The sequence below is a fragment of the Dromaius novaehollandiae genome, chromosome 4 (genome assembly GCF_036370855.1).
Source record: "Dromaius novaehollandiae isolate bDroNov1 chromosome 4, bDroNov1.hap1, whole genome shotgun sequence".
Lineage (NCBI taxonomy): Eukaryota > Metazoa > Chordata > Aves > Casuariiformes > Dromaiidae > Dromaius > Dromaius novaehollandiae.
The window spans coordinates 60124018-60147715 of NC_088101.1; the positions used below are offsets into that span (position 1 = coordinate 60124018).

The following is a 23698-nucleotide window of genomic DNA, read 5'->3' on the forward strand; positions in this document are numbered from 1 at the left end:
CTTAAGTCAAATACGGCCTGTGAGCAGTCTGCTTGGATGGCAGAAAATGGCAAGCCGGAGATAGCTTTAGTTTGCTTTGGGGATTTTGGTGCAGTGGGAAAGCTGTGCAAGTGACTGAGAAGAGCGGTGGAGTGACACGCTGAACCTCACATTCATCTAGATGTGGATCTGCAGGCTGAGCAACGGTGTCAAGCGATGCAGAGAGCGTCTCCTCCTCCCAACCACTTTCCTTCAGGTCTCTCAGTAAGCCTACACAGTCTCACCCTTTCTGCAGCGGGGAAAAAAAAAGTACAACACAAGACTCATGCCCTCTTTCACTTGCTTTTTGGTGCTCTGTTTTTATCCCTCTTTTTATGTGCTGAAAAGGTCAATTAAGATCTTTTCAGTGCAGGCTTCAGTTTCTTTTTATGAGCTTGTAAAACACCTAGGACAGTGCTTTTAAGGAAATAATAGAAAATAGTGAAATAGTGAATTGAAGTTATTCATCTTCAATAATCAAAGTGAGAAGAGAATATATAATAAGGACTATATGACTTTTTTGCCCTATATTATCTACAGCTAGAATAACTTAGCAAGTCTTTAATCACTTCAGATAAACATCTGCAATGCTCTTTTGAAATCCCCTTTTAGATCTCCCAACCTTAAGTGTACACCACTCATCCAAAATCCTTTCTTATCGTTATAGAACTTGTTTTCTCCCTAGGCACACGAGTCTAATACCGAATGCCTAATGACACAGAAATCACTGACAGGACATTTTCTTTGTCCTTCTCTTCACTACCTAGTGTAAGCAATTCTGGCATTCTTAATTGATTCCAAATGTGGAATCACAAGTTCCTTTTCCCTCTGATGCTATCTCAAGAGAAGTAGTAGAGTCTGCAGATTAAGGACTTTGTGCCATACACTGTATAGATTATTAAAAAGACAATCCCAGCTTCAGAGAGCGAACCATCCAGGATAAGGTAGGAAGAGATTCAACAAGTGTTGAGACAGGTAAGAAGAGGTGTGAACTGTGAGAGTGGTAAGCTTGTTTGCATTTGCATAGTTTAATAGCCTCAGTGGTTAGATTAGCTCCAAGTAGCCACTAGTCCTAAGTGTTGACAAAAAAAGAAGGGCGGTTGTAGGAGACTTAAGGACATATCTAAAGAACACAAGGAAATACTAAGTGCTGATATTGATATGATTCCCATTAAAAGGTATTTCCCTTTAACACAGTTCTCAACAGCTGAGGTTTGTCAGTGCAGGTGAGATGTCAGATGCATGAGAGAAAGAGTGAATACCTGATGTGCAAACTACCCTGTACAAATTGAGCACAGATAAACCTTTCCATTCGTTGCATTGCAAGCAGCTCCATTGATTTTAACAGGCTGATTCATACTGTAGAACACTGTGTGTATTTGTAGCACTGGAGCCTTTGTTTCCATGATTTTTATTCCTGGTCCTGTCTTTATTTTTATGTTTTTTATAGAAGACATGAAACATTGTCACTAGAATGGCCTGGGAATTATTTTTCTGATAAATTGAGTTCTTGTTTTCCAGGTTTTCCAATGCATTGTATTCTAAAGCAGCTCACTGCAAATCCCTATTTAAATTGTCTAGTTAAATGTGTCTTTTTAAATGTAGTGAATATGGAAATATGAGTTTTTTCTAAACAGAAGTATTTTACCACGCTGAACCACTAGAATGCAATGTGCGTCTTTGTCCCATTTCCGTGATGTGATGCACTCGCCACATACAGAAGCTTATGAGTCTGTGACTCACATAAATAAGAGCTTAGCTTGATTGCTTCTAGCAATAAAGAAACAAGGCGGCTGAATTCAGTCACACAGGCAACTTTTCTAGGGATATTTTCACATGGAGATAGGTGTGTAGATCAAAGTGTTCCCTCACGAGGAAGAAGAAAGAAAATATTTAATCAATTTTAACGAAATTTTCTTTGAGACAAGAGATAGTTCTGCATTATTTACTCTCAAGAAATTAAGAATAGAGGGTACTCCTTTCAAAGCCCTGAGCAATCTGATCTATCTTTGAGGTTAGCTGTGCTCTGAGCGGGAGTTGAGCTTGGTTCAGATTTGAGCAGGAGGTAGGCTAGAGAACTTCCCCTGCTAGTCTCAAGTAGTTTGTGATTCAGTTACTGTAAGGGGTGGTAACATCATGTTCTGCCTCTGCTCATGATTTTGCAGTTTTTTCATGGTCACTGTAGTTCCAGTTCCTTAATCATCTCCCATAGCCCCTCCTCACTTGCTGTTCTACATTGGCTGGGGAGATTGAAGGTCCTAGCTATTTTTTTCAAAACTACTTTTACATTAAAAATTTTTCTGTTTTGACTCCAGCCTGATTTGGGATGAAAACTGGTGCTGAAAACTGCCATTTCCCATTGACCAGTACTTTCGGTTTTAAAATTAGATCTATCCAAAAACATCGTTAGTGCCTTGGAGACCTAGCCTCCAAATAACATACTCCTCAAACAACTTCAGTATGAAGAGAAACATACAGTTGGGTTAAGACTGTACAGTACTTGCTTTTTAAGAGAAAGATTGTGCTTATATGTGGTAAGACCCTAGAGAGTAAAAGCCAGAAAAGTGCCAAGAATGGGCACTGCAATTAGAAACTGTTCTCTGTCCTCTTGCCATTCCACCCCCCATCCCAGAAGGCAGGCACTTTGTATTTCCACTTCATTATGAAGGGTGTCTGCTGCCTCCAAGGACAAAAGTGACAAGAATGAAAATTCCCATTATATTTCAAGAATATGTTTACAAAATATTTCCCATTTTAAAGTGAGTATTAGAACAATAATAAAATATAACAATAGAAGCTGCTAGACTGAAAACTTACAGGCTGTCTGATTTCCTTGCTCATGGCAAATTCCTCTGGAATTCTGTTGACTAAATTTACAGCCATGTAAATGACAGCATTAGATATGTATCGCCATGTATATTCATACCTACACCGGGAGAAAAGAAAGTGGGCATGACTTTAACAAATGCAATAGTCCCACACAACAGCTGCTTGCACGCTCCTTTCTTGTCTCAGGAGCACATTTGGTGAGTGAGATATATGCCTTTTGCTTGCTGAAATAAAGAGCGCACATGAATCTCTTGAGCTGGAAGTCACTTTGTCAACAGGGAAGTGTAAAACAACGAGTAATTTTACATATTTCTTTAACTGATGTAGGGGTGCAGGTCTAAAATCCATAATTTATATATGTCATGTGGGCTGGCAGCAGTCACTGGAAGCAGTCCATAAACTGAGAAATAGATTACGCCCTGTCATTTGTGCTGTTTTTAGCTAGTTGAAAAAGAACCCTAAAATAAGTGCAAAGATAAGAGAACGGGCAAAGACGTGAGATAGAGGTTTCTTAGGCAGATCACGCAACTCCTCAATCTCTGGATGTCACCAAGATGCTACCGGGATGTCACCAGGCGTGCAGCCCCTGTGGACATTTGCTCCACCAGCTCTGCTGGGCACAGAGACACATAGACTCTCCCAGGGATGGCTGCTCTGAGAAGAGGCCCACGGGAGGGATGGCTGAGCAATAGGGGTTATTGGGTTGTTCACTCTTCATGCATTTTGGATGACAGTTTGAGCTCCTTGTAGCCACCTTCAAACCCACCATATAGGGCAAAACTGTGCCATCTCCTATTTTAGGGCAAGCAGCAGCGCTACAATGCTGGGGAGCAGCAAGGGGTGAATCTTCCCATGCTCCCCTGTGCAGTAGCAGCAGCAGCAGCAACTGGGGCTTTTGTGTGATGTCAAAAGTGCCATCTTCAGAAATTCTCTAATATCATCTCAGGACAGAAATGAGAGCGTACTTAATTACATGAGTACTTAATTTAATTATTTGGACCAAGTATTCCCTTCTCATCTCTTCCTACCTATAAGGAAGGATTATGGGGTCCTTCCCATGAGTTAACTTCTTGTCTACCTGTTGTGTCTTTTTTTGTCTTGCCCAGTGTCTCCTTTGGTTGTTCCTTGGTTCACAGTTTCTTTCCCTAATGCCTAGTGCACAGAGGCCTAAATTTTACTTCACCTTCTGAACATTGTGAAGGTTTTCATTTCAAAAAACCTGCAAAATGTGTTTCAGTGTTGTCTCTGTGTTAGACCAATCTGAAGAGTGGTCTCTGACACTGGGAGTGTCAGACAAGCCAAATTCCTACCCATCCCCTTTATTGAAAGCGAGATATCACTTGCCCGTCCCTCTGATGGGGAAACTGAGGAATAAAGGGGTTATAGTACATCTGTAATAGATTAAAACCAACCAAGCAAGAAACCAAACCAAATAAAACCCAAAACAAAAAGAGGCCATAAGAAAATAAAGTATCATAAATATCAGCAGAGGTAAAAAGACAACAACTTAGTATTTCAGAAACACAGAGTAAGAAATGCTTTCTTGTTCTGATCCAGAATCCTCTGGGTGAATGGCAGGTTTTTAGTTTACTTCAATGAGTTTTGGAACAAGACCTAAATGACCCTGGTGTCTAAATCATACCTAAGTCCGAGTAGATTTGTACTTAATCTTTCTAGGCTGTAAGCAGAAAAAAAAGAGCGTGCATTGCTCTGAAGCAGTCGGCAAGGAGGGAGAAAGACAAAAGGTTTTCCAAGAGATACAGGGAGTGTGCTTGTGAGTGCAGACCTCATCCGTCCTGTTCAGACCATTCCACTTTGGAAGTCTGCCTCCTGGAATTGTATATTTTTCTCTGTAAAAGGTTCAGCTTCAGTTTTTTCCTCCCATCTTCCACTCACTCATTTTCACAGTCAACAGTGAAATTCCTTCATTTCTCATGTCTAAGTGAGCTAACAGGTCAGGGAGGTGACTGTGGAGGCCTGTTCATGTAGCCAGAGTATTGGCTAAGCTGTTCAGACAGTGTGTTTCAGCTAAGGCGTGTTTATTTCTCAAATAGTGTTACTCTCAGGTACTATGATGCCTGTGTCCAGCAAAGAAATACTTAGGAAGCCGATTATGTATTAAACATCCAAAATGAGACACAAAGTCATCAAAATGCCTAAACTAACAGGGACATGAGTATGGGTTAAATACTGACCTGTTTGATAGTAAAACTTAGTATTTATATACTTCTTTACATTTTTAAGATACTGTACACATTTGGACTAATTAATACCTCAGATATGCCCGTGGTATATACAAGTCTCATCTGCATTTTACAGAACAGGAAATTCAGACACAGAGGTTTGGGGATCAAAATTTTAAATGAAGATTTGGGTATTTGTTCTCCAGAAAATCTGGGTCACTCCTACTTAAAAAAGCCTTCATATATGTTTATGCACTTACTATTAGGTACTCCTGTGGGGAAGATTTGGCCTAAATGACTTATCCAAGGTCACAGAAATCAGTGGCAGAACTAGGAATGGAATTTAAGAGTCCTTCTTCTTTAAACACAGAAAGCAACTGAGCCATATAAATTATTTCTGTTTTTAAGTGTCATATGCTTGGTGAATTTTATAATCATGACAATGAATTAATTTTATTTCATTTCATGCTATTCTTGAAAATGCAAGCTAGTATGTAAGATGAGATGCTGCACCCGATCAACCCCATGCTGCATCTAGAGCAGCACCATCTATAATTGTGGCCAACAAGATATATTTCTAGTACTGCAAAATACTTACAGTGGACCTGTCCGCTTAGGGTACTTTCTGTCTAGCCTCTATCAATTATCCATTGATCCATACACTGAGGTATTGTATTTCATTAACAATTATTGCACTTCTTTCATTTGTTATAAGAGCAGATTAACCTTCCTTCAGGACAAGAAATGCTCTAAGAAGCCTGAAAATGATCTAGGGACCAGTTATTAGAACCAGTTAATGAGATACCTTATCTTGCAAAATGTCGCAGCTGCCATTGCTGTCAGTGGGAAGCAACAGTGCCCAAAGCTTTCCAGGCAGTTCTCAGCTCCTTGCAAATCATATTCAGGTATGCCTTGAATTACTTGATGAAATGCTGAAGTACCTCCAGATGCTTCCTAATTTTCTCTTTCTCTTCCACCTGTTCATTTTGTCAATCTTTTCTGGGCCTGGTAAGTCTGTGTCAATGCCTGTAAGACAAAACCACCCCCTTTCTGCTGCCTGCTACTGCTGCAGCACCCCTTTTCCTTTTTGGTATGAAAATTCTTCTCTAACTTTCCGAGGTGTGAGTAATGCCACTCCATGCAGCAACCACCAGATGGTAATGAAGAGCAAACTGGTTGGGTGTCTTTCGCGGATTATTACCACAATGGCATATTTTGCCTTTGCAAGCAGAGATTACAAGTACAGTTCTACATGCCAGTTTGCTCAGCTCTTTACAGATCTCTGGGCCACTGCAAAAGTCTGCTTTAGCAGCTCTATTTGCATAACAAATTCATTGTGTTTGTTTTTATATTAAAACATTTTAAAGGGAATATTTTATACCTGACATCCGAATGCTTGTGTTACTAGCTGATGTTAATACGTAGTACAGAGATGCTATCATTCTAAGGAAGATGAGGCTTTGACTACAGCTGGTGTACTTTATACCCAGGTAAATTCAGAACTCCTTAAAGGAACTATCTGCCCTGCTCATTCTGGAGCTGTAAGATTTCTCGTCCTGTCCAGCAAGCAAAATAAAGAATTAGAATAAAGTAAAGAAAGAAGAAAATAAAGAGAAGAAAATAAAGAATCAGAAGTCAGCCCCACAGAAGTCTTTGGTTTCTGACGTCTGAGCTTCATCTGTCTGCTAGATTCTGGGGTCTTTATATGGTGCCTTGTGGGGTACCTGGGTCACGTTTTCAGGTTTTTCTCCACTGCTGTGCAGTCCAGAGACTTCATGCTCTCCCTTTCTCCTTTTAATGAAAAATAAGATTTACTAGCCTTTGAGAGACTGGGCAAGCCAAGTGCCATGAAGACAGGGAGAAAATCACTGGAGCTGGCACCATGGGCTTCAGTGTGAGTCAGCAGCAAGGCCTATGGCTCCCATGGCACGTTTAACTCATTCCCCAGACATCTGCCCTATGACTCATATACTTCTGAGATTAATAAAAGCCTAATGAGCAGGAACACCAGAGCTTCCAGGGAGGGGGCTTACTGGTGCTCCTGCTCTCTCGATCCCTCTGGGAGTAGGGCCAGCAGCAGGATGGAAAACCAGGCAACCGAGCACGAATCTGAAGGAGGACCATGAGTGCGAGTGGCCAGCCTTCCTCCCCTCTCCTTCTGACCCACTGCAGCCCCAGGGGCTGTCCTTGCCCTGGCACTTGCAGCCCCCTACCCTGCTCTCCAGCCTGTCTTCGGTGTCTGAACGCTGCTGAAGGTTTCCTGCTGTTGCTCCGGGCAACCATGTTTTTGATACATTTTGCATTCAACTTAGTAGCCCTCACAGGGGAAGGTGGGATAGATGCTTCCCAGATTCCTCCCCATAACCCTGGCTGCTACGTCCTCCAGCTAGATGAAACAGAGGCATACTTATATTGTTTTTAGAGAAACCTCTACTATTTTCCCCTCACACAAAGAGATTGTCTTATCAGATTTTATGGAGAAGCCCATCTTAGAAATAGAAATCAGGATCTGAAGCAGATCTGTTTCAGACTTGTTTCCCCACTCTGCCACTGAGGACATGCTTGGGATTTGCCCTGATGGCCCCTGCACAGGGACCCCATGCCTATGTAAGTGATCTGGCAGAGAGCAAGGCTGAGGGTGGGAGGATCCTAGGGAGTATGAACTGCTGAGCCCTTGCTGTTTCTGGGGAACATATTGTCCCAATGGAGATGAAGGGGCAGCCAGACAAGAACCAACATGATTTTCCTGCAAAAACTTAAAGGAATAGGAGTTAAAGTAAGAAGTAAAAAGAACAGGAAAAAAAAAGAGAGAATCTATTATATGAAGGTGTGTGCCTGAGAAGCAGTAATAATAGATGAGAAATGAGAGATGTAGGCATAGGAATTTATAATATTTTTGGTTGAGAACACTTTTTGCTCCAAATTGGCAGTTCTTGCAGTGACTGCTTTCACGTTTTTCTAATGCAACGGGCAGAGTAGAGGTCCCCTTAAATATGAAACTCACGGTTTACCTCCTTAAACATCCACACAGCGATCACCAGAAGACTCTGCATGAATCCTATCACAATCAGCAACTGCAGTATGTATATATAAATATATATATGGTACTCAAAGGGTTATCTAGCTGTATTGCAATGTATCGAGGATGAGTGTGTTAAAACAGCATAACCATGCTACTGTAGAACAGTCTTGTAAGTGCCTTCCTGTCATAGCAAAAAATACAGGACTAAGTACAGGCCCAGTTCCTAAGTTTAGTAGGAGTTCTGGCCATGGAAATGAAACAAAGCTGGGCCAGCTGAAGGTTACAATTTTACACAGTGCTTATGCTGTGCTTCGAGAGGACAGATGCAGTGGTGATTAAAGAACTGGATTGGGATGAAGAAGGCTGCAATTAAGTTCCTGTTCTGCAGCAAATTTCCTAACTGGTGCTGGGTCACCACTTAAGCTTTTTGTGTCTCAGTTCCTAGCAAAACAGAAATAGCAGTACTTCCTTGTGCCCAGTCCTTAGTTAGTCTTATCCACCTAGATTTCAAGTTCTTGAAAACAGAAACTGCATCTGGTAACGTGTTTGCTACAACCGATACAATGGCATCTTGTTAAAACTTGGAGGTAACAACTTCATGATCAGATGTTGAAGTAAGGAGCTGGTGCCAGCTTGAAAGAAAACTATTAATGACAGCACTAAAAGCTGGACTGGAAGAACAGCAGGAAAGAGCCTAAGCAGCGATCTTACTGCTCCCAGAGCAGGACTTAAATTGCAGTCAATATACGCCAAATACAGAGTGCTTAAACATAGTGATAGAGCCAGGGGTGCGATCACGGCCCAGAGTACACTGGCTTCCCAACTGACAGAGAGCTGCTCCCTGTATGGATATTTTGGGCTCCTTCTGAACTCCTGATGAATGTCTGGATAAAGCCAAGGTGTAAAGGCAGGTGTATTTTATGTAGGTTCCCAGGATCTCTCCAATACACGAGGACAGGGGAGAGAAGCAGGGAGGGGAGTAAAAGATCTTACAGGTAACAATATAAAAAAGATATTCATTATCTTTTCATCTTTTGGTCATCTTTCATCATTTGCTCATCTACCAAAAATGGGACTGGGGCATAAATTGTCCAAGGAATGGATTTGCTACCACTGGTCTTTGAAAAGGATGTATGTGAAAACAGGCCATTTGATCAAGATTTTTAAGAAATTGTACTGATATGAGCAGAAATTGTAAAAAGTCCAAGAAATCAAGATTTAGCTTTTTAGATAAAGAAACCTGTAGGTGCTTGGCAGCAACCCAAGTTTTACCTCTTCTGTTTCCTGAGTGCTAGAGGCTCTTAAGTATATAATTTATAGTTGGGCCTTAAAGATTTTCCCAGTCTTTTTCATATGGGCTTGGCTCTCTTCATGGATTTGATGACAGGACTAAATCATGTCAAAATCAGCTGAATAATGAAATCCGCTGGGAAAGAGGATGTAACCTATAATTTACCAGTATAGTCTGTAATGTCAGCATAGCCTATGGTTTACAAAAAAGGAAAGGCTAGATAATGCCTTCCTCTAGAAAAGGATTGACTTTCTTTTTCTTTCCCCTTACATGTGATGATAAAGTAGAAATGGGAAAAGAAGAGTGATGAAGAACTTTTCTGCTTCTCTGTGTGTTATGATGAATAAAAAATGTAAAGTTATCCTTGAAGACCCATAGCTTTGGCATAAGAGCAGCATAAGACTGCTCTTGGAGCATGGTCAGAGTATCTGCTGCATCACAAATCTTAGAGAGATATATCATCACAGTGGCAGCAAAAAAAGTCTATTAATGATTTTCAAAGGCGTTCTGAGCATCTGGTGCCAGGCAAAAATATGCCCCTCCTTACAGAAGTCCATGATGACTGAGATTACTTGGGAGAAATCTTGGAAGAATTAGTGGTAAAAGCTGGAGAAGCTGAGAAAATGCTGAATTCCCCAAACATCTTTTACATCCCAAACAATCAATCCAGCCTGTGACTACTAAAACCTTCTTGGAGTCATCATCAGTTCTTTTAGAGAGAGGATATTACCCAGAAATTCTTTGAAGTGATCAAAGACCAATTCAAGTGGTATTTTTAAAATCAGTGCATTACCTAGTGGTACAAACAAGCATCCTGGGAGTTCTTATATGTATCTATGTCACAAATATATTACAAAAGAATCTAGAAAACCTCTAAAGATATAGCTCAAAAATTTGAAAAGTAGCCAGGGCAGTGGAATGCATAAGCAGGTATTCAGAAGTGACATCTGGCTTACAATATTTTTTACTGTCTTTTTCAACTGTTTTATGTTCCCTTTAAGCCTAGTTTTGTAAAAGTTTTAGTAACATATGAATGATACAGTCATTCAGAGTTTGAGGAAAGCAATCACTGTTTTAGTAGTAATTGTATTGAATTCTTGATAGTCACTGCAGGATCTAAGGGAGATATTAACTGCAGATAAATCTGAGAACTGCCTGAACTCATTTTTTAGATTAAGAGAAAGTGATTTCTCATTTATTCTTAGTTTTAGCTCTCAGGATGTGTAAATGTATCCAAATGGCACCTAGTCCTACATCAATACAACATGCAGCTGGAAGTGACAGAAGGGCACTATGTTTTCATATTAAAAACATCCTGTCAACCTAAGTATCTTCTTAGATGTCACGAGTACTTATTTCTTCATGCCCTGACATGGAACATCCACTAATCTTTGAAACCAATTTTACTTTTACTGAAGAGATGTGAGTCAAATATCAGTCTTATTAGCGCTCTCTTTTAAAGAATCTGGGGTCATGCAAAGACCAGCTTAGTTCCTAAAATCACTGGAAGGGGGATAACAGAGTGAGTTTCTTTGATTTCTACTTGCAGCAGAACTACTGGGCCTACAGCACCTGTGTTCCTTATGACTCCAGGGACAGATTTGAGTGGGGTAGAGTAATAACATTTCTCAGGACATTTGTGTGGGAAGATTATTACTGGGTGAATACCACTCAACTTTTCTATTTCAGTTCAGGTACATATGCAGAAAGTAATACAACAATCTAAACCCAAGGGTGTCCCCAGCTTTGCCAGGACTTTCTTGGCCTCTTTCCACAGCAGCTGCTGGAAGTGGTGGTGCTGTAGAGCAGGATTTTGTTCTGTACCTGTCAGAAGCCAGGAGAATTCCTCCCGACTCTCAATTATAATCTATTACCCTTGCTTTAATTTTGTGAGTTTCGCTTCTGCCAGCAAAACTTTTCTGAGGTATCCCTAGATCAGATAATCTCATTTAGAAGTATCTTTAAAGTTCTGCAGAATGGACTGCTTTTTCTTGCAAGAGATAGGAAAGCTAGAGATTCTTTTTACCAGAGGCCAGTTGTACGTATCCCCTTGGCACAGTCCATGCTATAAGAGAAGACTGGTCCGGAGAAATTACATCTGTTTATAGAAGTTGAAAAGTGGCTGATTAACCCTGGCAAACTTAAATTATATGGGGAAATTAAATTGCTGAAGAGCTGCTGATCCACCCTGTTGCCATTCCAGATCAGGTTGCTAATGTAGTCACAACAGTGAGCTCTTGCTGGGGCTTTCACCTGTGTGTGGTGCAGAACAGGCTGTGCCTACAGCATGGAGCTAAGGGACCTTCGTGTGACATCCTATTGCCTCTACTGTCCGGGCTTGTAAACACTGTACAGAGCGTGTGCCATTCTTTGGCAGGCTGCCTGTGTCAGGCTTCTGCAGAAAATCATTGTTCCAGTAAGGCACTCAGGATGACAATCTAGCAGAATTTGGAGCAAAATGCTATGATAGTGGCAAAGAGTTATATAAGGAAGGAAAGACTGGAGTAGCTAGAGGCCAATGAATTCCTCGGACAGCTACTTAGCTTTGGCCAGGGCTGGACTTACATATTGCTCACAGTGGAGTGGTCATTCAGACCTCTTTTTTCAGGCTGAGAGCAAAGTGAATTCAAAGGGGATAAAGCCATGGGTCTCAAATGCTGTATTTGCTGTAGCAATAATACCACCTTAATCCCCAGTGTCTGCTATTTATTAAGGAACATGCAAACCACTTAAGGAAGTATTAAGGAACACAAACCACTTGGCTGTAGCTGGGAAGAGGGTGATGAAAGGAAATGTCTGCATTTCATCCTAACAAAATATCAGAAAGCAGACTAATAATCTGCAGAAGCCTAAACAGGGCTTTTAAAATAGGAAGCACAACTGGCTACCTCGACAGAGTTTTTCCAAAGATAACAGCATCAGTAAGCTAAATGGCTTTCAAGCATAGCTTTAATTATTTTTCAAAGGAATCAGCAAAGGGCAGCTCAGCTGGAACAAACTCTGAAGTACAATCACGAAGATTTCAAGTGTACAGTAGTTTTGAAGATAATCAGGCATTTTAGTAGTTGAGATACTGTAGCAAGCAATGAATAAAGCCTTTTCATGTCAGCACTGACAGTACTGTAGTCTGGAGCCTGTAGACTGGAGTCAATTACCAGACCTGCTCTCTATACTCCTGCACAATGAACTTCACTATCCTCATTAAAATTGACACGCACACTGATTTCCAAATCTAAACAACTCTGCAGCACACTTGATCAGAAGAATGAGTTGCTTATTGTCAATATCTATTGTGTGCAGGGGGAAAAAAAGCCCTTTCCCTTCCTTTCCCCCCTCTTCCCAAACATGCCTCCTCTCCCAACCATCCCAAGATCCTCTGACAGGAGAGCAACACTTCTGAGTGGATTTTACAGTAACTGCTGCAGCATCCCCTGTACCTCGTATAGTGGAAATTATTTGGGTCACCAAATCTGGCTTCCTAATTATAGGAAAGAAAAAAGAAGAAAGAAACTTGATATGAAAACTGTCCCGTCGTTCTGGCATTTCTGCCCGGCATAACCCACTCGCTCCCCTCCGCTTGGGTGGGCTCTGCACAGCACCTCTGCCCCCACATCCCTCCACGCCACGAGCTGGGGCGGAGGGAGCCTCCCCTAAGCCTCCTTCTTCCCCTCCGCGCTTCGCCCCCCGCTCTCGGGTTTGCTTCCCCGCAGGAGGAAGCGACGGTGGAGACAAACGAAGCGAATCACGGCGAGCAGCGCCAGCTCCCCCCGCTCCCGCCCTGACACACGCCCCACGCCACGCAGGTACACGCGCACCCCACGCCCGCACATCCCCGCTCCGCGCACACGCGCGGACTCGCACCCCACGCAGACACCCCCCGCACACGCGCATCCCCCCCGCGCCCGCCCCCACCGCCCGCGGAGCGACACCTCCCCCCGCAGCCGCGCTCCGCCCTCCCCCCGCGCAGAACTAACGGTCGCCATTAACCCCGCGCGCGCCGCCCGGCGGGGGGAGGGGCTGCTGCCGCCCCCTGCCCGGCGCCCGCCCAGGCCGGCAGCGCGGGGAGGAGCCCGCGGCCGCGTGTGGCGCCCGGGCCCCTCCTGGGGCAGGGCAGGGCGGGGCGGTGTGTGGGCGGGCGGGCGGCGGCGGCGGGCGCCTGTTGCCCCCGAGAGAGTTAACGGCGCGGGCAAACTCGCGTCTCCCGCCGCCGGGGCAGGGCGCCTGGCGAGGGGGCGCCGCGGCATGTAGGGCTGCCGGGGGCTGCCGGCGCCGCGGTCTCGCTGCGGCCGCCCCCGCCCTGCCGCCGAGCCGCGGGGCTCTCTCCCCCCCGCCCCGGACGAGGCGTTTAACGTGCCCCGGCGTGAAGTATGGCATGCAAGGATGGTTTCTGCCAAGGAGCCAGCCATCGCCATGTCCTCGGGTCTCTCCATCGCCCTCCTGCACTGCCTGTGCCTGGCGACGTGGTGAGTGCCGCGGCGGGGGCAGCGGCGGCCGGGGGCGGCGGGGGCAGCGGCAGCGCCTCCTGGGCCGGGCCGGGCCGCCCCGCTCCGCGGCTCGCGGGCCCCGCGGGGTCGCTCGGCGGCGCTGGTCACCGCTTGCCTCTTTGCCTCGTAGCCTCACCGGGCCGCCAGGTCAGAGCAAAAAAGAGGAGAAATTGTGGCCGGAGAATTTTACCAGCATCCTGAACAGTCTCCTGGATGGCTATGACAACAGGCTGCGCCCTGGATTTGGGGGTATGGTCGCTGCGCGGTGCCCGCTGTCTGTCCGTCCGCGCGTCTGTCCGGGGGGAGCGCGGGGGGCAGCCGGGGGGAGCGCCCGCCGCCCGAAGACACCCCTCCGCCGCCCCCTTCCCCGGGGCACCGGAGCGGGGCTGCCCGGGCGCCGTGGGGGCTGCCCCGCCGTTAGCCCCGGCGCGGCCCGGGCAGGCGGAGCTGCTGCCGCCGCACCGGAGATACTGCGCGGCGGTGGCGCGGCAGGGGCGGGAGAGCCCGCACCCGGCGTCCGGACCCTTCTGCTTCGTGGCAGCCGTCGCCCCTAGATGCCGTAGATCAGGTCCGAGCAGGAACAAATGTCTCTTCATCTGCCTCGCCGGGAAGTCCGCTCCGTGGTGCCTTCTGCCCCGGTGGTTACGGGAGAAACAGATCTGGTACCCAAACACACCGAGCTTGGACCAGAGTTGCTCAGTTTGTGGCTTTGATTTAGAAGTGGTAGACTTGATCGCTGTGGAGGAATTAAAAGTGGAGGAGGCTAAATTTGTCGTCGTCTCTGTCCTGAATGTGGGGTTTTGTGCCCCTTCTGTGCCCTGGGTTGTTAAGATGCACTTTTGTGCTGTTGTATGAGCAACCGGGCTCAGTATTTCTCACTGGTTGTGATGTCACTGTGTAGGGACTTGGAACCAAAAATAATTACGATGTAGATAAATCTAGCTTTTATTCTTTTTTAATCTGGAATGAAAGTATTAAAAATACAGACTTCAAAGTAAAAAAAATAGTATGTTTTTTGTTTTCTATTTTTTTAAGACATGTTCCCTGTCATGATGTGTGAAGGTAACAAGAGCATTTCATGGGCTGCTTCCTATCCAGGACTGAATGAGATCCTTGTGTAGGTTTATGCTGCAAATTACTTTCCTCCTCCCCTGGAAGTACCTTTTTTATACACGTGATACATCTGCACTGACGTGTATGCCAACACATTCCACATATATGCCATGTACAGTGCTCACATGCATGGTCTTAATTATTAAAGGACAACACTTGGCATCATTGATCACATTTTATTATTTGGAGTATGTTTATTTTATAAATGAGACCTTCTATAACTTAGCTTTAATATTAAGTGAGAAGGAGGCTAAACTTATTAGCGCACCCAGAGGAATCATTAGAACAGGTGACCTTTTGCAATTTAGCTCTGCAGAGAGGTTACAGATACTTCTGCATGCATACAAGGGATGTGCTATGTTTGGCATCATTTTAGGTTGAATGCCAACTAATTAGTCATCTAGCAAATATGCTTTATGAGCATTATCAGATTTCCAAAATTAAAGATGTACTAAATCTGTAGTATGACATATAGTTTATGTTGATTTTTTTACTTTAACACAGTTGTCTTCTGAAGGGTATTTTGCAAGAGTAGACTTTTTTCCCCAATAAATGTTAACAGACTTTCAACAAAATGCTATCAAGAAGAAAAAGATCATCGTATCTCCTTGAACTTTTGGAACTGTAATATTGTAAATGATACAAGGAGGAAAAAACTCAGATTTCAGCCTAGGAAAAACACTTCTAGGTGAATATTTGACAGACTGGTTATTATATTGTGGCTTGTTTCTTCCCGTAGTTGACCTTTATAAAACATAAACTACTCACTTTTGATTTTTGAACTTCTAAGTAATACATGAAAAAATGCTCTATTTTTAAAAATAACAGCCAGATACCTTCAGCGAAGGTTACCTCACAGCCTGTACCTCCTTGCAGTCAAAGTTACCTTCACCTCATTTGACAGGAAGAGTTTTTAACAAAATAAAGCAAAAACCCCCCAGCTTCTGCAAGTTGTCAAGCTTGCTTTTGTGACATAACTCAGAACAGTAACTGTGGACTAGTCATGAAAATATATGCTATTCAGATCAAGTTTTCCCTATATTCTGGTTTTTGCTGATAAATCCTTATGGCAAATGGAACTTGCATCTGAAAAGTGGGTCACTCACTAATATATAGCATATTAAAAAATGTCATAGGGGATGGAGATATTTAGAGATGGAAAGTATAGTGTGTTTTGATAATGTTAAAACTATATCACTTTCTGATGAACAGCAGAATATTTATTTATTTTTTTTATGGACGCTGATTCACCATCTAGATTTCACGTGGATCAAAATGAAAAGTATGTTTTATTTTAAGAACAAAAGGCCTTATAGAGATCTGACGGATGTGAATTTAAACCTCAAATCAGTGAAAATATTTCTAATTCTGTTGCAAGTGATGTTTAAAATCAGACTTGGGGAGCTAGCCAAATTCTGAATTTTCCTGGCATATTCCAGCATTGCCACAAATAACAACTCATGAAGATTTTTGCATGCATAGCAAAGTGGAAAATGTTAGCTTTTGGAGATTTCTTAAAACAGGATCCAGATTCTTCATGCTATAGTTATTTAGCCCAATTGTTGGTAGTTAGGGAGGAGGAGAAGCTAAATTGTCTGAGCATTCTCACAAATGTGGAAATAGTCTCTCAAAGAGTTTGAACCTAAAGTGAGTGTATAGAAGCTTGCCCGGGTACTGCTTATGCAGTAGGATAGCGTATGCTGAGGATAAATAGAAGAATGAAGTTCCCCATGTGATTTGGTTGGCCCTGTGCATTATAAACTCACTTTATGAAGCAGATACAACACCAAAAAGTTGTTGTCATTCTGAGTTTGGTAATGTAATAAACAAAAATAGAAGAGTTCAGGAAAAATGTCATTAAGGGCTTTTTACATTTACAGGACTAGTTTTAGAAGGTGGAAATACACCAACTTTGGGGGAAAAAAATCCAAACTCTTAAAAGTAGCAGCAGATTAGCAAAGAGATTTCAAGTAGAAGTTCAATTAAACAAATCAGAAAGGGCAGTTTCATGAAAGAAAAAAAGTTATGACGTGCTGTCAGGAAAATTTTAAATGCAGAACAGTTTTGAAGGTAGTCAGAATTTCAGTAGTGGGAAAGTATTTAGGGACTAATAAATAAAGTAATGCTCTGTGAGGTTTGAAAATAGCGTGGTGGAAGCTAAGTCGATTACATTGCCTAAACTGTATGTTCCATTTTACCGTTATCCTGAACTTCAGAATGCAATTTGTAATGCACATGGATTTCTCAGTCAAAACTACTCTATAATCTACTAGATCATAAGAGCAGGGCATTTACGGAAGTCACTTGTAGTGTGAATAAATAAAAGTATTATCTATTGTAAAATTGCAAGAGTGTTAGCACGGTACTATTTTGATTCAGCTGTAACACTTTGAAGCAAAACTTTTCTAGTTATAACATGAATCCTGTTTTCACCTGATTTTTTTAAATTTTCTTTGTGTATGACACAAAGGACAATTATAGAAAGTTGTAAAACTTGCATTCTCTTTGAAAACTATTTTGTTCCTCTTTCAGTGGTGATTAGTTTAAAAATGATTGTAGAACTATGGATGACTTTTTGAAAGGAATAGTATTCACTTGAAGTAAAAGACCTGAATCTGATTTGCCATTTAAACACTTGTATGATTTCAGACTTCTGAGGAACTCTTGACATTGGTAAGAGTGCATGAGATCAGATTCAAACTTGCACTTGCTTTATAACTTTTTTTTGATTTATTGTTATCTTTAACTTTCATGATTTGCTAACTAATCATACTTAAGTGTGCACTTACTGAAGTAAGAAGAAATTAGGTGACTGAAGCTAGTGAGAGCAGTATCACTGTCTATTCTTGTATATCTACTAATTCTAATGATTTTTTTTTCCTGCGAGGTAAGGTGTACCTAACAGAACATCTGATCCTTAGCATCTTGCTTTTAATGGCCAATTGACCTAAGACAGAAGGTGTTGTATGACTTGCCTCTTACCCAGGACTAGTGGGTATTATGTTGGCCGTGAAACCCATTGATGTTGGGTCTAAAAAGTGTGTTCTGAGGCTACACTATTGCCCACGGGTTGTTACTGATTCCTTGTGGTTGAACATCAGTCCGTGAAAGTTAGAGCTGTCTTTCCTCTACGGTTCTGTTTATTTGTGTGAGGTACACGGTCTGGCATGAATGGCACGTCTTACTAGCAGCTAGTGAAGTGGTGATAAGTCCTTGGCTTTCTGTTTAGAAGTTGCCGGGTTGCCAGCTAAAGCTCAGGGGCAAGGGTGCATTTCAGGGTGTACAAAGGGGGTTTAATTCTCTCCAAAAAAGGCCAAAATTGAACCCAATCTTCTATATGTTGGATGACTGGTGCAGTCACTGAATTACTGGATGAAGTTAGTGGATTTGGATATGCTTCAGAAGTAGTCCTGTGCTGTGAGTGAAATAAAGCATTATTTTTGTTTCAACATCCCTAAACATAGGAGGTTGAAGAGCTGCATCCCTTTCCTTGAAGGAAAGGGCATATTTTTGTTGATTGTGTTCTTAAATTCCTGCAAAGTCAGCTCAGTCAGGATAGGAGGACATGGAGTGGAGTCCTTTTTCCCCATCTGTGAGACTGCTTGCAAATTTCTTTGTAGTTACACCTGTGTAGTCCCTGGAAGGTAATGGAGCTGTACAGTGTCCCTGACGGCATTGTCTGGTTTGGGCAGTTTTTGGTTCTCGGTCAGTTATTATCCACTTGGGCTTCAGAATCTAAGCTGAATTTGAGGAATGAGGAGGATACAATGTTTATTAATCAGACCCCATGTGATTTGGAAATACCTGAAGCTATCAAAAGGTTGTTCCATAATGCCATCTTATGCAGTCACTGTCACAGCTGTGAATCTTCTGAAAAAGATGGCTTTTAGTTGCCTGTTGCCTGTGCTTAAGGCACAGTCGGGTTTTCCCTCTTCCTCTCTTCTTTCTCACAATCCCGTACTGAGAAAGTGCAGCTGAGTACTGGGTAGGATTGAGTACCTTGGCCATCATCTCTCCTAAGCAGGGTTTGAGAACATTTCTCTGTCCTTTATGTCATGCACTGTTCAGCTTATGAGCATAATTTCTGAAGAGTTTCATTTCTCGTCAGTGCAGGAGAAGTGGTTTATTTGTAACAATATGTGTGGTCCTCTTTCAGCTAATCATGTGAACAAGAAATGCTTAAGTGATGTGGCTTTGGAGAGTCAGACTTTGAGCTGAACATTACATCCAAAAAGTCAAAAAATAAATGCAGGATAAATTTGAAGAGCAAAGACATAACTTTCTGTTTTTTACAGATCTCTGTAATTATATGCTCTTACTAAGAATTCATTCATACCTTCAAGGTTCCATTGCTTCTTATAATAGATTTTGTGATTATTTTTTAGAGTACAGGTGGACTAGAAGTGAGCACTATAAAGTGAAGCTGATCATTTTTTCAGGCAATTGTCCAGTCTTCCTCAGCTGGGGAGAGTAGATGACTCAAAGGCTTGTTAACAGGATATGGTGTTATTTACCTGTCGTTGACTGGTTTGAATTTGGCTCCAGTTAATAATGCTTGAAGTCATTACCATCTGTCTGTTGTTCAGTGACCTGTATAAAATTAGCTGGTATTCTTAGTCCAGTTCTTAGCAGACAGGTGTCCACATCATGAAAATTGGCACCAGTATGAACCCTGTTGGCTGTCTCGGCAGAGATTATCTGCTAAATAGGCAAAGAAATGGCATAATCCCCTCATTTCTGGAGGTGTCTTTTTCCTGTGTCAGGGTTCAGGCGTGCTGTTGGGTGAATGTGTGCAGAGACAAAAATTACTGTAAGCTTTGCATTTGTTGTTGCAGATTTGTTTATTTCCACAGAGAATGTATACCATATGTTTGAATTTCACATCAATTTTTAAAATTCCCTACCTAGTTGTTTTGGCTTCCCAACAGAAATCTCTGATACAGCAGGAGTCCTCTGCTATTCCTTCTCACAAAATAAAACAAAGGAGAACATGCTTCATTTGACTGGTATCTTTTAACTTAAAAAAGCAATCCTGTTAAGCGAGCAAGAATTTGGAAAGAAAAAGCACCAGATCTTTCATATGTAGATATATTAAAAAAGAAAAAAAATCTGCACCAACTGCATTTTTTTTTAGCTGTATCTGTAGGAACTGATCTAATATAGTTCCATGTAGTTTATGTATCCAGGGACTGATCTCATAATAGTGGCAATAGCTGCACTTAGCAATTAAACTGTACCTTGTATGTTGAAACCTCTGTGCAGACTTGTTTGCTAATGTTCCTGATTGGCTGCATGTCTCTTGATGGCAAAATTTACAATATGCAAAAAGCCTGTGCAAGATTTCTTTGACTGTTTACATACAGTGGAGATCTCTGCAGTGACAGTTGCCTATGGAGACGAGGGGATAATGGAGCCCAAAGTCTTTCACTGAGAGCTGTGCTGCAGTTCAACCCATATGTTGGCATAAAATGCATGGGAGAGCTGTCTTATGTTCCTATTCACAGGGTTAGAGCCTGGCATCACTTCTTCAGCCCACTTGTAACATCTCTATCTAGCACTCAACTATTCTGGCTTTTTGCAGGGGTTGCTTTTAATCCTGCCTGAGCTTCTTTAAAGTATATTATCTTGCAAGCAGTGATTCAGACTTAACTGTTCCCACTGCAGTGTGTAGGACTCTCCTCCTATTTCATTGACATAAAAATATACACCAGTATGTTATAAATAGTTCTTTAGTATTCCTGGAGATTTATGGCGGATAGATGCTTTCTGAACGTCCATTGAGAGATAAGCCCAACTGGTCATATTTAAAGGTAATTGGCTTTCTTACAACTCACTGCATTTTATTGCCAGTAATAGAATGTTAAGGATTCTAATAGGATCTTCTGATTGCATAGTCGGAGTTGATTAAGTGGTGCAACATGTTCATTCTACAGGGCTGCATAAATCACAAGTAAAAGTAGGTTAGGTGACTACAGATCTACTCCTCGTTGACAAGAATTCCTATGATTAATAACAATAAAAAAGCCTGACTCACTATCTCTTCCCTTGCTGTTGCTACCAACTGGAGTTACATTTTTGTTAAGAACAAGAGGAATAAGAGAGGTTTTGAGGTCTGCATAGGTACTCCAGTGTTGGCATTAAGTACTGGAATGGGCTGGGAAAGCCAAGTTTTGGCCTAACAGTTGTGAATGGACAATATAGGTGGAAGAGCATGTCAGGGCTGCAACTGGAGAAGACGCACGAGGGAGATATCAGCTTTCCCTGTCCCTTGCTGCTGTCTTCATTCCTACCAAACATTTTAACCTTTGACCAAAGTTTTGGGTGCAAAACAAGGATTTGCAAGCCTAGAATAATGGAATGGATAAGCTCTGTTATGATGCCTGGCTCTTCGACTGTTCTCGCTATATTCCACTTTAATTTCATAAATCTGAAATGTTTCTAGATCCTCACTCATCTGATATTGTCTAATGGCCTAAAACATGATTTAACATTTGTTCTGATACTTCACTGTGGTTATGTTGGACAAGCAACCAAAAGTAAGCTTTAATTTCAAACTTATTTTGCGGTTTTGTCATTGTCTGAGAGTTCCCACTTCCTCCTTTTCTCTCATGGATCTTCCTAATAAATAAAGGTTTGAGAGCAGAATAGCAGTTATTAGAACAGTCAGCTTCAGCATTATTTTAGCCCTGTGCTGCTGCTATGGGATTTATAACAGCATTAAATCATAAGCTTGCTGATTTTGACATTTTAGATTAGTTTATGAATTTTAGTTCTCCCCTTCTTCTTTCCAAGAAACTCCAAAGAATAAACTTGCAAAAAGACTCTGAACACTTACTGCCCATGAAGCTGTAATTATTGGATAGAACAAAAGAAATCAATGCCTGAGAAAAACAGCTCATGCCTGTGGAAAAAAAGCTGTCCGTTTGCTGATTTTGATACAATTATAACATTACAGTGTTCTATGAGCTAAAGAAAGGAAGATACCATAGAGGAAAGCAGTTAAAGTTTTTTTTTGAGAGATATTATAATTTAGTTTCTTAGAACTAACAAATAAAGTAGTTCATGAAAGGGATTCAGGAACTGAGTGCAATAATCACTGTTCTCTTACTGAGTAACAAAGACTAACGCCTGCATTTTCTGCTCATTAGAGTTGTGTGGAAAAATGTCTCTCTTTTATTTCTATGAAACTTTGGTTTCAAAAACATTTCAAGTTCATCAGGTGAAATAAAGATTTTTAAATTTTTTTTTAACCAAAAATTGTTTACCCCAGATAAATGATAGTCTGGTGATTATGGGAGATCAAGTATGATTGGATCTTTTGTATTTCTATGTGCAAGTATGATTAAGCTTTTCTCCCCTATTTTCTAAGACTGCAGGTGGATGTTTTCATGTCCAGTATCTTGACAGCTCTAGTATGGGTTTTTCCAATCTCATGGAGCTTTTCTGCTCTTCAAAAATAATCATATCTTGTTCAGGAAATTTCATCCGAATACATCTTCAGTGAAATGAGTGGACTAACCACTTGGCTACAATATGAATTCCTCTGACCTAGTGAACAATTAATTATTTGTAGAAAGGGGAGCAGCTTCCATCTGTGATATGTAGAGAGCAACCCAGAGCAACCCATTGCTAAGCAAACAGTATGGGATGAAAGGGTGCTAGCCAGAACTTGGGAGTATTTCTTTTTATTATTATTTTTTTTTAAAAAACCTCATCAAGACAGACATTTAAAGGTATCTAAGTTTCCAGGGACCACTGAGCTACCAGCTGTTCTAGGGTGAATTTTCATTAGATTTTTGTCTCAAAAAAATGCCCTTTTGTGAAACTGTAACTTCCAGTAAAGAGTTTGTTTTTTGACATTTAGCTGAAAAATTCTTAGCTGATCTTCTGTACATAATTTGCAAACTGCTAGTGAAATAATTTTACGTGCTTGTATTTTACTTTTCATTTGCAGTATAACACTTGTTCTAGATGCAAGAAGAAAGGTCCCCTGTTTCCAGTTGCTTATTTCTTTTTCTCCTTCTAAAATTTGATTCAAAGTGACACCTGTGAACACAGTGATTTTTTTTTTTCTTTCCAAGAGGCACACATTCTTCTGCTTTTCAAAGTGTCTTAAGTGTTTCCTACTTTCATTTTGGATTGCAAATACTGTCATAAAGCCTGAATTAACAGACAAACCATTCCTCCTCTTTAGGAGTTTGGATTGTAAGGGTTTAGAAACTGTAGCTGTGAACTTGTAGATCATAAATTAAAAAATGTACTAATGTTTTTACTGAACAATATCTGCTTGGGAAAATATGATTTGTGAGTTTATTGCCTAAATTAAACCATTAGATAGGTAATACTCTGATCACAGAATCGTCGTAATAACTGGCAATAGTTAGAATAACCTGTTACACTGGGAACAGATCTAGTTCCTGGTGAAATTAGTGGATATGTTCTTAGGTTAAGGGGAACCCTCAAAATCCCCGTAAAGTACTATAGCATGAACTTCCATCTTGCATTCAAGGTGTATTTTGTGCTATAATAAGGAATAATATATTAAGATGAAACTGCTTTCTCTGATAGTTGCTAATCTGTACCCAGGCACGAACAAGTTCGGTTCACTGTTTTTTATTGTGGCATAAGTTTCAGTAGTTCTTTCAAGACAGGACTTGTAGTGGCATGTGGACCTAGGTTCAGAAATGCTTAGATGTCTAACTCTTATTTTGATTGCTAGTATTAAAACACCTAAGTACTTTTCAGAGTGTGGATATAG

The 23698-nt window shown here is 41.6% G+C and overlaps 1 protein-coding gene across 3 annotated transcripts in view; it reads left to right on the plus strand.

Annotated features, from left to right (window-relative positions):
• The window catches only part of GABRA4 (gamma-aminobutyric acid type A receptor subunit alpha4), a 175185-nt gene that overhangs the window by 107846 nt on the left and 43641 nt on the right, over positions 1-23698 (plus strand). For 2 of the 3 annotated variants that reach the window (XM_026093581.2, XM_064511198.1), the window contains exons 1-2: positions 13438-13806; positions 13958-14076. The exons of the other annotated variant lie outside the window; for it this stretch is intronic. In XM_026093581.2, coding sequence (XP_025949366.1) covers positions 13724-13806; positions 13958-14076 — 202 coding nt within the window. In that variant the 5' untranslated portion in view covers positions 13438-13723. Of the gene's footprint in view, positions 1-13437; positions 13807-13957; positions 14077-23698 lie in introns of those variants that run through there. 3 annotated transcript variants of the gene reach the window in all.